The sequence below is a fragment of the Leucopleurus acutus genome, assembly GCF_964270905.1.
Source record: "Leucopleurus acutus genome assembly, chromosome: 16".
Classification (NCBI taxonomy): domain Eukaryota; kingdom Metazoa; phylum Chordata; class Mammalia; order Artiodactyla; family Delphinidae; genus Leucopleurus; species Leucopleurus acutus.
In genome coordinates this window covers 40,174,882-40,191,110 of record NC_139158.1, presented here as the reverse complement: position 1 = coordinate 40,191,110, position 16,229 = coordinate 40,174,882, and the positions used below count along the sequence as shown (strand labels likewise).

The window sequence follows — 16,229 nt, the reverse complement described above, 5'->3', positions numbered from 1 at the left end:
CGTCAAATCATGGCCTTTCATGATTCTCTGTTTGACTCTCTACAGATCTTTATAAAGCAGAGACGGGCCTTGATAGACTCTAGGGAATATCTTTTCAGGTGAGCAAAATACCTTACACTAAATGGAAATCAAGGGTAAGGTTAGAACTTCACTTACAATTTGATTTTTTGGTGTTGTCGTGAGTCTAGAGCACCACAATTTGTTTTGGTCACAGTTTACTCCTGTAGGGTAGATATCCATTTAATGATCAACAGAGGTGCTGTATTTTAAAATTATTGTCTCGGGGCTTCCCTAGTGGCTCAGTGGTTAAGAATCTGCCTGCCAATGCAGGGGACACGGGTTCGAGCCCTGGTCTGGGAAGATCCCACATGCGGCAGAGCAACTAAGCCCGTGCGCCACAGCTACTGAGCCTGCGCTCTAGAGCCCGCAAGCCACAACTACTGAGCACGTGTGCCACAACTACTGAGCCTGCGCTCTAGAGCCCACGTGCCACAACTACTGAAGCCCACGCGCCTAGAGCCCATGCTCCGCAACAAAGAGAAGCCACCACAATGAGAAGCCCGCGCACCACAACGAAGAGTAGCCCCCACTCGCTGAAACTAGAGAAAGCCGGCGCACAACAACGAAGACCCAACGCTAAAAAAAAAAATTTTTTTAATTTAAAAAATAAATAAATGAATTTTAAAAAAAAGATTGTCTCTATCCTTCTTTAGTTAATATTCAGAATGAAAACCATGCTAAGGGAAACAAGTTTATAGGAGCTCTTTATTCTGGTAGGCAAGGAATACTTTTGTTTTAGCTACTGATTGTAAACTTAAAAAAATCTCTGGCTGTCAAGATACAGTACAAAGTGTATTTAAAACACAAACTGCTTCCTTCGTTCCACTTCTATGTCTCCTCCAAGCTCAGTTTTGTCATTAAATAAGACGAGCGCCCCTGTGACAGGCTAGGTCCCAGGAAGGGCAGATATTGTTCTTAGCATTCCAGCTCTCTCTGAGAGTTGATCGGAAACCCTCTGTAGTTTCAGGCTCCCAGATTCTTCTGGATCTTACACATCTAGTACTTGAAATGATCTTTGTTTCAAAGCACCAGTGTCATCAAATGCTAATTCTGTACAGCTGGCCACAGAATTTATCTGGTTCTTAAAAACTGGATACTGAGCTGAATTTTATTTTACTGTTTATCTCAAAATAACCCTTGTGTTGGTTCTCCAAACCTGGTGTTTGAACTCAGGCCCCAGCAGAGCTTTCCTTTCCCTCGGTCCCCTGCTTTTGGCCTGGACACAGAAACTTTTAAGTGGCGCTACGAAGTGAAAATATGACAGTTGAGATCCTAAAAAGACCTATAGCTAACTTCTGTGTAACAATACATCAAGTAACCTATTGTTTTCTGTTGAGCTGAAGATTGGGACTGAAAGTGCTATTAGAACTGAGGACAATTATAATGGCTTCCTGCTTAGTTTAGACCTATTACACCATGAATTTTAGAACAGAATATGGAAAAAAATCTAAAACAGGATAAGGAAAGAAGAATGATAATCGCCCCCACCCTGCCCAATAAAGTGAATGGAGGGCAATGGATTCTTTTTAGTTTTAATTTCAGTTAAATAAGAATCCAGGGGAAAATTCTAGCAAATAATACAATTGAGCCACAGAGTGAAACTTGTAAGACTTTAACAAAGAAGAACCAGTGAAAATATTCCATTTAAGATGAGAGTAATTAATATTTATACACTAAAAAGATATCCTTGACAACAGCGTCATTTGGGTTTGAGGTAAGTACAGAGGCATAATCCTCTGAAAGAATATTGCGGACATAAAAAGGCATCAACAGTGTGTAGAAAAGGGATGTTCCACTGTGTCCCCCCCTCATGCCCCAAGTCTGCGTTCTCCCCTGCTATTCCTGCCTTCATTTCTTCTCAATGAAACTGCTGAGAAAACAGAAATGGTGACACTGGGTCATATATAAAAATTTCCCAATGAAGACCTTAATAAGTAACTTTAAAACAGGCATTTTAAAGCTCTAGCCGTTATCACAGTACTTGGTGAATATGAACATATTTGCTTCTTTTCCCGTGAATCATCAAAAGTCTTGAAAGCTTCAGAAGGTGGTCTTCCAGGAGTTCAAAGTATTTTACTTATGGAAGAATGGATTTCACTACTAACCTTACCTGTTTCATGTCCTGTTGCCTACTCTACCAATGTAAATTTAGTCTTCATAGATTAAAAAAATTTTTTTCGTAGCAGCAAGTTTTTATCTTGAGGTTTGCTTTCAAGGGAATTTGATGTGCCATCAGGAATCAAATTATTTGTTCCCAAAGTAACTTCATTTGCAAAATGTCAGTAAAGTCCATAGCTCTCTATTAAAATTCGAGCCACTCTGTCATGTAAATACAGTTAGATGGTGAAATCTCACCACCTTCATGGCAGTCGTCAAAAACCTTTAAAAAAGAAAAAAGGTTATATTCAAACTGAAGTTTTAAAATTATTACATTATAGGTAATGTCTTAAATATCAACTACAACAAAATTCTAACAAAATATCCAAGATCCAACCATTTATTTAAAGCAATATTAAAAACAAAACTTTCGAAGTGAAAGAGGTTAGGACTGTAAATAAGAACATACTGGAATAGGACCTGCTCTGTGATCATAGAGTGAGTGAGAGACCTTTCACTGTAGCACTAAGCCGACCATATCCACCTACCCACTGGGCAGAAGGCAGGTAACAAGAGTCCAGGAAGGGAGATATATACACACGAATGACTTAATCTTAACTAACCAAATGTTTCATGTTGAGCCACCTTCCTTTTTGTGAAGGGTGCTAAATAGAATTCCCAACAGGTTAGCCTTTTTTCTAGGAGTTGAAACCAGGGCATAGAGAGCTTAGGCATGTAGACAATAAAACATGGACTAACAGCCCAAGAATATAAATGCCACAAGGGCTGGCACGGTGCCCGCAGCACACAGGTGGCTTTCAGAGACTATCTGGGAACAAAAGAATGAAGAGTGTGGGGTGGGCCTCGAGGGAAAGCACATCACCTCTGGGTGTGAGTCCTGGTTGTTGTGTCTCAGCTGAATGCTTAGGTCGCCCTCAGCCTGAGTTCCCTCACACTTAAAGGGAAGTAACATCACTAGCTCCAAGGGACGTAAGGAGGATTAAATGAGACCACAGAAATCTTCAAGAACATGTCTGGCCCATAGTAGGTTCTCAACAAATCTCATTTCCCTCCCTACTGAGGTGAAATGATTAGCCCTCATCAAAAATCGTCCATCTGGGGACTTCCCTGGCAGTCCAGTGGTCAAGACTCCACGCTTCCACTGCAGGGGGTGCAGGTTCGACCCCTGGTCAGGGAACTAAGATCCCACATGCCGTGCAGTGCAGCCAAAAAGAAAAAAAATGTCCATTTTGGGGCCAAGAGCAGAAAACAAATTTCCTTAACATGGTTATTCTAAGAAAGAATACAAGGTGATGATTTGCTCGTTAAAGCTCTGTCATCAAGGTTACATGGAGGCTTCCACAGTTCTTGGTCAACCCTGAGTTTAAGAAAACTAGGGTGTGCTTGATATACATTATGTGGCATCTGCACTCGGTGGCAGTTAAGTGTAAAGGGAAGCCATTGTAACTCACCGGGCAGAGTCCGCAGGGGGCCCGGACCAATCCCGTGGGTGGGATGATCGGATTGACTGCCCTGTACAGTTTCATGTGTCCGTCCACACTGCCTACGGTGCCTTCTTTGGCAGCGATGATAGTCATCTCCACTTTCCCATCATAAATGAGTGTATTTAAGATGGTCTCAATGTCCTCCATGGACAACTCTACCTACAAAAGGGATACGTTAGAAAGGACCCAAAAAGGACAAGGAGACATCATTTTGGAGGGTGTTAAAAAACATAAAAGGCCACAATTCCTTGGTGAAATGGGGAAGGATTATGCTGGAGAGTAAATGGAGGCATAAAGAGGCTGAACAATGGCCAAAGTGAGCACAGACCCTCAAATGCCAGGGGCAGGGCTCTGAGCTCGCACTGAGCTTGACACTTGCTGATGTCTTCACCCTCCCAAGGAAAATCTAGACATCTTGTAACATTCTTTGGCAAGAATTTGATGGAGGTTTATAAAATGCTTGAGCAGAAAGGTATTTTAGACATCAAATAGTCCAAATTCCTGTTTTTTTATGAAAGAGAGATCTGGAGCCCAGGAAATGAAAATTTGTCCAAGCAGCCACTTCAGCTTCTTCTCTGATGATGAAAAGTATCAAGCACAGTGTGTCTGTACAGATCTTCAGAGAATGTGCTGACAATGCCACTAACATCTCACAAGTAGGAAAATACCAATAAACGACAACTGCTATGATGATGGATGTCTGGCACATATATGGAAACGTCCCCAAGAGAATCAAGAACTTGTCAGAAAAGACTTTTGAATCTGGTAGTGAAATGCACTGCCAGGCCTCCACTCTGCTGCTCTGTAGCCCAAGCTCAGGTACATACAGTTCAGAAAGTGCCCGACGGCAATGACCGCCATTGCCTGACTGCCTTAGGACAGTACTTCCTCAAAGTGGGTTCTGCAGAATGTACATGGGTATCACCAGAAAAAAGGGTCTGGGTCAGCTGTGTTTGCAATACATTGTAAACTATATCCCTATGATGAAGAATAAGTTTTTAAAAATAAGATGAAAATTAGAAACCGAGTTCCAACCTTACTGATCCCCAATTCACAGATATACTTCCACACTTCATGTGATGAAGCAAATGAACTATTTCTTTGTATCATTGGATTCTGTTTGCTTTCTCGTGCTGTTTCTGCCTATAAGGGTAGAAACATAAATTTCAGGAAGAATTCTGGTGCCTTCTGAATACAATTCATAGTGAGAACAACAACAGGACATATTTTGTTTAGTAAAAATGACCAATTTCAATGTTTTCAATTTCTGTAAGATATGATACACAAGATTAAACATTTCTTATGAAGAAACTTAAAAAAACTATACTTGGAGTGATGTTTCCTCCATTATGCCTCACCTTGGTTTGTAGGAATTTAAAACACTGTTGGTTAAGCACCTCTACAAATTCAGATTCAAAATCCTGGTCACTGTACCAGGCTCCACCGGTCACAGAGCGGTCTGGCTGCAGGTTATAGAGCATGTACACCTTCTTTTTTGAGGCCTAGGAAAAAACACGCACAGTAGATGGTTAGAGGTAACAAAATAGTCTTCCAAAACTAAGACTTAAAAACCCCCAAAGCTTCATATTTCAGAGCAGTTTGGGATTTACAGAATTATTGTGAAGATGGGACCTTGTGCTCAGCTTCCTCTAGTACTAACACCTGACATTACCAGAGTACATCTGTTATAGCTAATGAAACAATATTGATAGGTCAATATTAATTATAAAGTCTACACTTTATTCAGATTCCCTTCGTTTTTCCCTAATGTCCTTTTAATGGTCCAGGATCCTATCCAGAATACCATATTATTACAAATTTATTATACATGAGGCAGACTTTGGTTGTGACAGTTTCTCAGACTTTCCTTGTTATTGGTGAATTTGCCATTTTTTAGAATTACTGGCAAAAAATTCTGTAGGAAGTCCCTTAATTGGGATTTGTCCGAGTAGACTGGAAAAAAGACCACAGAGGTAAAGTGCACTTCTCATCATGTCATATCAAGAGTACTTGATCATCACTAGATGATGATTGATTGTCATCAATATAACTTATCAGCCTTGACATTATAAATCCATCACCTGGTTTGAGGTAGTGTTTCTCAGTTTTCTCCACTGTAAAGTTACCTTTTTGTCCTGACCTTTCCATATGTGGAAGGAAGCCACCACGCACAGTCCACACTTAAAGACTGGGAGTTCGCTCTACTTCCTTGAGGATGAAGAGTCTACACAAATTATTTGGAATTCTTCTGCATGAAGACTTCTCTATTCTCGCCCATTGATTTATTTATTCAAACATTTATATTAGTATGTTCTCATGAATATTTATTTTATACTTTGGGTTACAATCTAATACTACTTTAGTCTGAAACTTTGAAAACATCATGCTAAGTGAAAGAAGCCAGACACTAAAGACCACATATTGGTAGTTCCTTGGCAGTCCAGTGGTTAGGACTCGGTGCTGTCACTGTCTTGGCCCAGGTTCAATCCCTGGTCAGGGAACTAAGATCCCACAAGCCACACGGCATGGCCAAAAAAACCCAAAACAAAACAAAACACAGCAACATTAAAAAGATATAATTTAAAAAATTAGAACAGTGTGGTGACTGCAGAACTGTGAATATACTAAAACCCACTGAATTAAATCTCAATAAAGCTGCTACTAAAAATAAAGATGTACAGCATGATTGGCAAAATGAAGCTAGGTATGGGTACATGGGGATTCATTTTGTTATTTTCTATACTTTTGTACATATTTGAAATTATCCAATAAAAATGTGGAAGAGAAATAATATTCTAAATGAGGGAGTGGTAGGACATAAATACCATTGATAAATAAAACCACTGATGACTATCAAGTTTTTATTTGCTGAATTTTGTGTTCAAGCACACTTTAATCTAGGAGCACCCCAGCTCCTTTGATGCCTCAATCAGTGAAGTCAGCAATGTGTCTGCTGGAGCCAGCTCTGGATCCTGGAGCCCCTGGAGGATGTGACGGGGTGGCTGGCAAGAGGAGGAGGAGAAATCCCATGTGCTGGAACAGATGCTCCACCAGGGCCAGGGCAGAGAACTTTCTGTGACCTGCTCACTGATGTATTCCAAGCCCCCAGAACAGTGCCCAGCACACAGCAAATGCACGACGGGTATTTGTGGAATGGGTAATCTCATACACCAGGTTGAAATAAATTATCTTACATACCACAAAATCCAGGAAAAATGTTCGTGATCCCCCAAATTCTTTACTGAAGCGAGTAAGTAGTTTTAGATGTTTGAGTGGGTAAGACTCTAAGAGTTAACTGGCAGTGACATATCTAAAGCAGCGTCTCCAAACCATCCGATATGAGCTAAAATTTAAAAAATCTTTTTTGACCAGTTGTTTTAAATCATGACATAGCTTAAAGAATAAAAACCTGAAATATACTTGGAGTAATATATGTACAGAGAACATCCAGGGGAAGAAAAGAGATGGTTACTCACTGCCACAGACTTAACAGCTTTAATTAGCTTTTTACTTTCCAGATTCTTCAGAATTTTGTTAATTTCTGTTAATGGCAAGTTGCTTTTGTATCGGATATCTCTGCTCCATATTCCTATAAGAAAGTAAAGTAAAATAAGTTGAACACTATAGGATATGTGTTTCTTTTCCCATTGCTTATATCTCATTATAAATCTAGCAAAATATGTATATATTCCTAGAGCATAGCTATAGGAAAAATGAATTAGAGGTAAGAGTCTCAGATAAAGTAACAAAAATATGCAAAACAATACATAAGTTATATGTTCTATTTTCTAACTGGAAATTTCTTGGAATGCCAGTGTGGCACCTTTTAAAAAACATATGAAAAGGACATTTTTGTAATGGAAGAAAAATCTTGAATGTCACTGAATTAACATATATTGCCTTTTCCATGCCCCCCTACATCCCAACCTCTTTTTTTCTTTAAATATCACTTTAGATTGTATATGTGGAAAACAACCTTCAGTTTGGGTCTGGGTTGGCTGCCACCCTTGATGAGAGCAAAAAACACTTTATGAGAGCATCTGTGTGCATGTATGTCCATTATTTATACAGCACTATATTTGGAAAATAGAAAGATTACAGTTCCCATAGTCACTAAAAGCCTGTGCAGAAAGCTATGATTTTTCTTTCAAAGAAGGAAATATGTGTTATATGTATAAAAGGAATTTATGTTAAAACATTTTGCTGTATTTTCTTCCCAACATGAAGGCATAATAAGATAGGAAGATTTTTTTAAAATAGAGAATGACTTCTTCATATTTATTTTTAAAATTTTAATTTAACTTCCCAACACATATAAAAATTATATGACTTCAGATTACATCGTAATTGTTAAAGCTAATATCAATGACTCAAACAGATCTTAAATTGTAATAACAGCAATTTTGATAAAGTTCTTTAAGGGCAACAGGAGAGGAACTAAATAGCTCTTGAGGGAGCTACACCAGACACTGCCACACTGCACTAGGCATCCCTCGGATTTTTGCAAAAACCAGAGAGATGTTATTATCCACCATTTACAGATAAGAGGAAGAAACGAAGCCTTCCAAAATTTAGCAAGTAAGGATTAAAAAAAAACTCTTAAGTTTTATTTATTTATTTTGAATAGATAATATATTCATATGGTCCACATTCAGAAGTCTCTTTCCATCCCTGCCCACAGCCATCTAGTTCCTATCTCCCTGAGGCAACAACAGTGTCACTCCTGGGTGTCCTTCAAATGTATGTACATTATATATTGTTATATACATATGTGTGTGTGTGTGTTATATTTTCTTTTCCTTTTAACAAACGGCAGCATACTGAACTGACTGATCTATATCCTGGGAAGCCAGGATCTCAGTCCCCACTATCTGGTCCTAGAGACAATGTTGTTTCTGCTGTTCCTCTACATGCTTACCTTTATTTCCTGCATCCTCTATGATTTGATATACTAGTTTTTCCTGGTTATCTGATCCTTTCATTTTACTGCAGGGAAATAAAGGAGAATTAAAAAGGCAAAGAGGTACAGGATAATCTAATAATCTACAAGACTACTGAAACGAATGAGCAGACAAGGTCATCACATTGACTTATTTACCAAAAGAAGGGCTTACCTTAAAAAGAATGAGACAGGGCTGTATGTACCAAATGAAAAGATGTCCAAGATATAGTAAGTGAAAAAAAACAAGTTGCAAAACAGTATGGATATCATGATCCCATTTTTGTTAAAATAAGAAAAAAAAAAGAGAGAGAGATTATATATAAATATATGGTATATAAATATATAATCATCTATATGTATTTATATATACCTATAAGAAAGGATATATGCCAAAATATTAACAGCAGCTATCTCTGGGAAATGGAACGCGTATGGGAGGTGAGATGATACACGGGCCAGGTTTACATGATGCAATTCTGTACTGGCTTTTTTTCCCCAAACATATATTACTTTTATCATATTAAAATTTTCTTAAAATAAAAAATTAGGTGCTTACCCAGCATTCTGAGACTCCTTTATTCTATACAGAAGGCCTGTATTGCTCCTTAAGAGATCCAGCTGACCCTAAAGTTGTTTTTTTTAAAAAAGAAAATAACAGTGAATTATTTTGGAGATATATCAACTCCAATGACAAACATTAATGCATTCTTCAATATTTTACACGGACTAAAATAGCCTACCTCCCATAGTTGCCAGTTCTTCACTTGAGTACTTAAGTTTTTTCCTACATGTCACATGTGATGTACTTTTTAAAACTTAACTCTTTATCTCGCCATTTCCCCAAATATTAATACCTAACAATTTTCTACATGTTAGATACTGGCTTGGTTATATGATCAATGTGTAAAGAATTTTAAACAAGCAGCTTTAGAATAATAAATAAAAATCCATATTTAATTCAAATAAATTCAATAAATATATATAAATATAGTAAAATGTAATTTGTCTAAAAAAGTTCAAATAAAGGCTATTCATGCAAGAATATTCTATGATACAATGAGTAAATGAAATTTACAATGTTAATAGTAACATTTACTGACATGTGTGATTTCTGTAGTGTTACATGAAAATTAGGCAGAAAGGTCAACCAATGAATAAAAGGCCGGTAGTAGTTCTGTTTTTATACAAGTCACAAGTAAAACAAAGCATGTGTGTCACGCTCCTGCATTTCCTTGGGTCTGAACTTAGGAGAACCCAGATGGCTGTTACCACTGGGCTTCCAGCAGTTCAGGGAAGCACGGCTAAGAGAGGCCCCATTCCCACGAGTTAAGGCTGGGCAGACCCATGACTTGGAATTAGGTTGATATATGGATAAACAGCAATACTTTCCCTCCCTCCCTCCCTCAAACCACAAAGCCCAATTTGGAGGCTCCATTCAGTTGTTCATCTCAGCCTATGAACATTTACTGAACACTTGTACTGTGATATATGTTTGGGGAGGACAAACATGGATTCTGAAAGAGAATTACACAGCTGACTTCAATACCATCGGGTTGGCATTAAGACAGAGCTAAGTAAAGGGTGGGACGGCCTCTCAGAGAAGCAGCTTTGGCCCAGCCTGGGGGGTCAGTGAGGATCCCTGGAGTCGATAGCAGAGATGAGTCTTGAGAATAATGAGGAGTCAGTCTGTGAGGAAAGGGAAAAAGGGCCTGCTAAGCAGGGAAGACAGCATGAGCAAAGGAACTGAGGCATGAAACAGCGTGATTTGCTAGGGAACCAAAAACCATCTGTTCCTTCTGAAAACTAACTTTTGAGTTGGAGGGGTGGAGGGAGATGAGGTGGGTGCAGAAGGGAGGGGCTCAGTGTGGTAAACCCAGGAGTGTGGACTTGAATCTCTAGAGTTGAGAGAAGAGTTTTTGGTGGGAAAGTGATTTGGTCAAATCTGTATTTAAGACAGAGCAGGCTGGTTGCTCTGAGGCACATGGAGCCAGGAAAGCCCGTTAAGATGCACTGTAATAGTCCAAGTAAAAGCCAAGAGCCTGAAGACATGCAGGGGTAGTAGGAATGGAAACAGTGGAACAGATTTGAGAATTGTTTAAGAGGTAAAATCAGCAACACTCGTGATTTATTAGTAATTACTCCCTTGCTTAAAATTCTTCAGTAGCTCTACCACTGCCTACAGCCTGTAGCCGACAGAACTGGCAATAGGTGGGGTTGCAGAGGTGGTGAAAGAGAGTGAGGTGCTGAGCATAATTTTTAGACAGAAAGAAAAGGCTAAAAGGGAGGGTCCGAGAACAAAAACATTTTTAATTGCCACACTTCCCAGCATGCCTTGCTCTATCCATCCTGGAGTTGAAGACCTTCACAATGGTGAATTGACCAGAAAAAACCAACACTCATTTTTTCCTTTGGCTAGAACAGTGTTCAGCAATCTGGTGCACTGCTTTTTTTTTGAACTGAAGTATAGTTGAGTTACAATATTATATAAGTTTCAGGTGTACAACATAGTGATCTCATATTTATAGATTATACTCCATTTAAAGTTATTATAAAATATTGATTATATTCCCTGTGCTGTACAATATATCCTTGTAGCCAATTTATTTTATACATAGTAGGTTGTACCTCTTAATCCCATACCCTTATCTTGCCCCTCCCTCTCCCCACTGGTAACCACTAGTTTGTTTTCTATATCTGTGAGTCTGTTTTGTTATATTCATTCCTTTGTTTACTTTTTTAGATCCCACATATAAGTGATATCATATGTGTATTTGTCTTTCTCTGTCTGACTTACTTCACTTAGTATGATAATCTTTGGGTCCAACCATGTTGCTGCAAAGGGCATCATTTTGTTCTTATTTATGGCTGAGTAATATTCCATTGTATATATGTACCACATCTTCTTTATCCATTCATCTGTTGATGGACACTTAGGTTGCTTCCATATCTTGGTTATTGTAAATAATACTGCTATGAACATTTGGGTGCATATATCTTTTTGAATTAGTATTTTCATTTTCTTTGGATATATACCCAGGAGTGGAATTGCTGGATCATATGGTAGCTCTATTTTTAGTATTTTGAGGAACCTCCATACTGTTTTCCACAGTGGTGGCACCAATTTACATTCCCACCAACAGTGTACAAGGATTCCCTTTTCTCCACATCCTCACCAACATTTGTTGTTTGTGGTCTTTTTTATGATAGTCACTCTGACAGGTGTGAGTGATATCTCATTGTTGTTTTGATTTGCATTTCTCTAAAAATGTTGCTACAATTTATGTCAGTGTTCTGCCTGTGTTTTCTTCCAGGAGTTTTACAGTTTCCAGTCTTACAGTTAAGTCTTTAATCCTTTTTGAGTTTAATTTTATGTATGTGTGAGAAAAAGTCCTAATTTCATTTTTTACATGTAGCTGTCCATTTTTCCTAGCACCACTTGTTGAAGAGACTCTTTTCCCCATTGTATACTGTTGATTCCTTCATCTTAAATTAATTGACCGTAAGTGGATGGGTTTATTTCTGGGCTCTCTATTCTGTTCCATTGATCTATGTATCTCTTTTTGTGCCAGAACTATACCGTTTTGATTACTGTGGCTTTGTAGTATAGTCTGAAGTCAGGAAGCATGACACCTCCAGCTTTGTTCTTTTTCTCTCAAGATTGCTTTGGCTATTTGGGCTCTTTTGTGGCTACCCATACATTTTCGTATTATTTATTTTAGTTCTGTGAAAAATGTCCTGGGTATTTTGATAAGGATCACATTAGATCTGTAGATTGCTTTGGATAATATGGACATTTAAACAATATTAATATAGTCTTTACTTTTTATTTATTTATTTTATGGCTGCACCACGCAGCATGCAGGATCTTAGATCCCCAATCAGGAACTGAACCCACGCCCCCTGAAGTGGAAGTGCGTATTCTTAACCACTGGACCACCAGGGAAGTCCCCATTTTAACAATATTAATTCCTCCAGTCCAAGAACATTGGATATCTTTCTATTTCTTTGTAGCACCTTCAATTTCCTTCATCAGTGTTTTATAATTTTCAAAGTTAGGTCTTTCACCTCCTTGGTTAAGTTTATTCCTAGGTATTTTATTCCTTTTGTGTGATTTTTAAACAAGATTGTTTTCTTGCTTCCTCTGATAGTTCATTATTAGTGTATAGAAAAGCAACAGATTTCTGTGTATTAATCTTGACCCTGTAACTTTACTGAATTCATTTATTAGTTCTAATAGTTTTTTGATTGAGATTTTAGGGTTTTCTATATATAGTATCATGTCATCTGCAAATAAGGACAGTTTTATTTCTTCCCTTCCCATTTGTATGCCTGGGCTCTGGCAGTGAAAGCACCAAGTCCTAACCACTGGACTGCCAGGGAATTCCCTTCTTCCTGATTTTAGAGGAAAGGCTTTCAGCTTTTCACCACTGAATATGATGTTAGCTATGGGTCTGTCATAAATGGCTTTTATTATGTTGAAATATGTTCCCTCTATACCAACTGTGCTAAGAGTTTTTATCATGAATGGATGTTGAATTTTGCCAAATGCTTTTTCTGTGTCAATTGAGAAGATCATGTGAATTTTATCCTTCCTTTTGTTACTGTGGTGTATTACACTGATTGATTTCTGCATATTGAACCATTTTTGCCTTCCTGTAATAAATCCCATTTGGTCATGGTATATGATCCTTTTTGCATACTGTTGAATTTGGTTTGCTAATATTTTGTTGAGGATTTCTATATGTATATTCATCGGAGACACTGGCCTCTAATTTTCTTTTTTTGGTAGCATCTTTGTCTAGTTTTGGTATCAGAGTAATGGGAGCCTCATAGAACGAATTTGGGAGTGTTTTCCTCTTCAATTTTTTCGAAGTGTTTGAGAAGGACTAGTATTTGCTCTTCTTTATATGTTTGCCAGAACTCCCCTGTGAAGCCATCCAGTCCAGGACTTTTGTTTGCTGGGAGTTTTTTGATTACTAATTCCATTTTACTACTAGTGACTGGACTGTTCAGATTGTCTATTTCTTCCTGATCATCACATGTTTATTCCTTAACTGTTTATTGTAGCTATAGTTGATTTTTCCATTTTTTGTCTTTTAATCTTCATACTAGCTTATTTAAGTGTTTGATCCAAAGCCTTTACTATGTATTTGCCTTTACTAGCAGTAAAAAGCAAACAGAAGGTGTGAATAGACTATGCCCATAGGTAGCTGTGTGCCATTATGTAGCTTAGTGACAATTAGGTTACTAAATATAACAGTTAAAATACAAGTATTTCATTTGTCTTGTAAAATGCATATTACTTCTTCTTTCCTTAATTCAGGCAGTCTGAGCTGTTTCCTGGTTTGGAGTCTTATCAGTCACAACCTAACACACTTTTGAGAATGGTTTTGTGACTACATAACAGGAAGTAATGACAATCACAACATTTAAGTAATTACATGAACTAGTTGGATTCACCTTACCATGGACAACAGTCTATTGATGGCCACTGCCCGCTGCTGGGCTTCTATATGCGGCATTTCATTCTGAATTACTTGGTCTGTGATTCCATGAGGGAACTGGTGACATAATTCTATAATCCTAGGAACAAAGGCATTAATGATATTCATGTTTCTACCTATCTCAAGAGGTGGTAGGGGAAAAAAATACAAGAAGAACAGTTTGGAATTGTGCCTTTTTTCACATCTGATAGATAATCTAGGTTTCTACAATGGTTCTGATTCAAAGCATATTAAAAATGAGGACGATGCTTTTGAAATACACGTTTACATTTTTATTGTATTTAAGAGAAGCATTTCTTTTCCTTATTCACATGAACTTTAAATTAGAACAAAAGTCAAATGAAAACACAGAAAGACATATTAAAGCCGAGGCTTCAGTTTTCTCAGACGGTACAAGTATGACAAAGGGAAGATACAGTGCCTTGGATAGCCATAAGTCTGTGAGCAGGAGGTAAATCAAACACTTCTGGTGGGAAGTCAAAATCTGTTATGACAATTCACCACAACTGGGACCTGCTTTTAGCATTATCTCTAAGAAACAAAAATAAACCCGAATTTTCATCTTGCCCTAGGATCATCATATGTGTTATTCATAATAGTTTTAAAAAGTTGGGGTCCTTTAAAACTATGTGGTAACCTAAAAATTGCAGTGCACGGTAGAATACATAAAATCGGCAGAGGCTTTGGGCGCCCTAAAATCTTCACTTATATACTGCACTAAAACCATCTGACTTGTGTTGCTTCATAACAGAAAACTGCACCCTAACTTCGGCTAAACGTTCTGCCACGGGAATTCCCTTATTGACAAGGGCGATCCAGGATCAGAACGTGTATCCACAAGTACTATGGGGAAAACGCCGAGTCTTCACTCTGAGCATGGATCACCTTAATGTGGGAAAGAAGCGCATCAGTAGAGCTTCCCGAACAGCACCAGGGAAAGGTCAGCTACACAATTTTGCAAACTGTCCGACTCGTTTCGAAATTAAGAGTTCTGTTTTCCGGGGATGGGAGGAGGGTTCCAACACCCGCGATCCCCTCCCTGCGCGTCCACTGAACTTGCGAGGGTCCCGGAGACGGGGTCCAGCGCCTCGCGGGGCCTCCCGAGCCGGGGAAACAATTCTCACTCACTGATTTACCTGTTTTCGATTTCGACCGGATCCGCGTCGGGCGGCTGCACTTTCACCTTCACCTCGGCCATGAGGGCGCTGGTCCCGGTCCCTGGGGGAAGAGACGGTCCGGAAAGCCGGACAGCAAGCGGGGGAACCCTGGAACCTATGAAGACAGCGGCCGGCACATGGGCCTTCTTCCTCGTGTCGCAAGCGGTCCTTCTTTGCCAGTCGCCTTGAGGTGGCCAAGTCGCGCCTGCGCCGCTACAAATTCTTATTCTGGTTTTTCCAGAATGTCAGTGCCTGTCGGACGAACGAGCCTGGTTCCCCTATTCTGAGTTGGGACGCCACCTTGTAGCACTTTCCAACCTCTGTGAGGGCAAGTTCTCGGTCGCCTACGGTGAAGCCTGACGAAAGGAGCTCGAGTCGGGTACCAGTCTCCGGGCCAAGCGCAGGGGCGGGGCTAGTTGCTAGGAAGCCGGGTTCCTGCCAATCACCTGCCCGACTCTCAGGTGGCGGGGCGCGGCTCGCAGCGTCTTTGGTAACCCGGACCGCTGTGAAGGAGAGGACGAAGGGCAGTGAGCGGTGGGCTGCCTGCGTGGGGGGCTGCGGAGGTACTTCGGGGTTCCCAATCGGGTCCCGGTGGCCGGAGGAGAAGGAGGAGGACGGCAGCCCTCACTCCTGCTGAGAGGTAGCGGACGTCCTTGGGTGCACCTGAAGGACGGGGACAAGGACCAGGCGCGGTTCCGGATGCGGGCGGTGAGGGAGCAGTCTGGATGGAGGGGTTGCGGGGTAGGGGATGCTGTTGACGCCACACTGACATTTGGGCCTAACGGATCGGTCTACTGATTGATCTTCTTCGCTCGGGGCCCACTGGCCTACCCACTGGCAGCCTTCCAAGGGCAGCTCCTAGTCGCCGCATGAATTATTCCCTCCCCAAATGTTTTTATTTTGAACTAGTTTTTAACTGTTTTTATTTTAACTGTCTCTCACTTAAATGAAAGTGTGAGGACGG

The 16,229-nt window shown here is 39.7% G+C and overlaps 1 protein-coding gene across 1 annotated transcript; it reads right to left on the bottom strand.

Annotated features, from left to right (window-relative positions):
- Positions 1-1,492: 1,492 nt before the first annotated feature.
- POLR3F (RNA polymerase III subunit F) lies at positions 1,493-15,367 on the bottom strand. The gene is made up of 9 exons (XM_082857142.1): positions 15,245-15,367; positions 14,070-14,187; positions 9,161-9,228; positions 8,581-8,648; positions 7,139-7,251; positions 5,021-5,164; positions 4,698-4,805; positions 3,630-3,821; positions 1,493-2,440 (listed from the first exon to the last, which is right to left on the bottom strand). Exons 1-9 carry the CDS (start codon positions 15,304-15,306, stop codon positions 2,363-2,365), a joined length of 951 nt encoding a protein of 316 aa, XP_082713268.1. The 5' UTR covers positions 15,307-15,367; the 3' UTR covers positions 1,493-2,362.
- Between the last annotated feature and the right edge of the window lie 862 nt (positions 15,368-16,229).

Bases quoted from the DNA above. Each gene is read 5' to 3' on its own strand.
- POLR3F (XM_082857142.1), bottom strand. From the start codon at position 15,306: ATGGCCGAGGTGAAGGTGAAAGTGCAGCCGCCCGACGCGGATCCGGTC. The intron at 8,649-9,160 runs GTAAGCACCTAA...ATTTCCCTGCAG, and splicing joins AAGGAGTCTCAGAATGCTGG to TAAAATGAAAGGATCAGATA. The intron at 5,165-7,138 runs GTGAGTAACCAT...GTTTTTTCCTAG, and splicing joins AAGCTGTTAAGTCTGTGGCA to GCCTCAAAAAAGAAGGTGTA.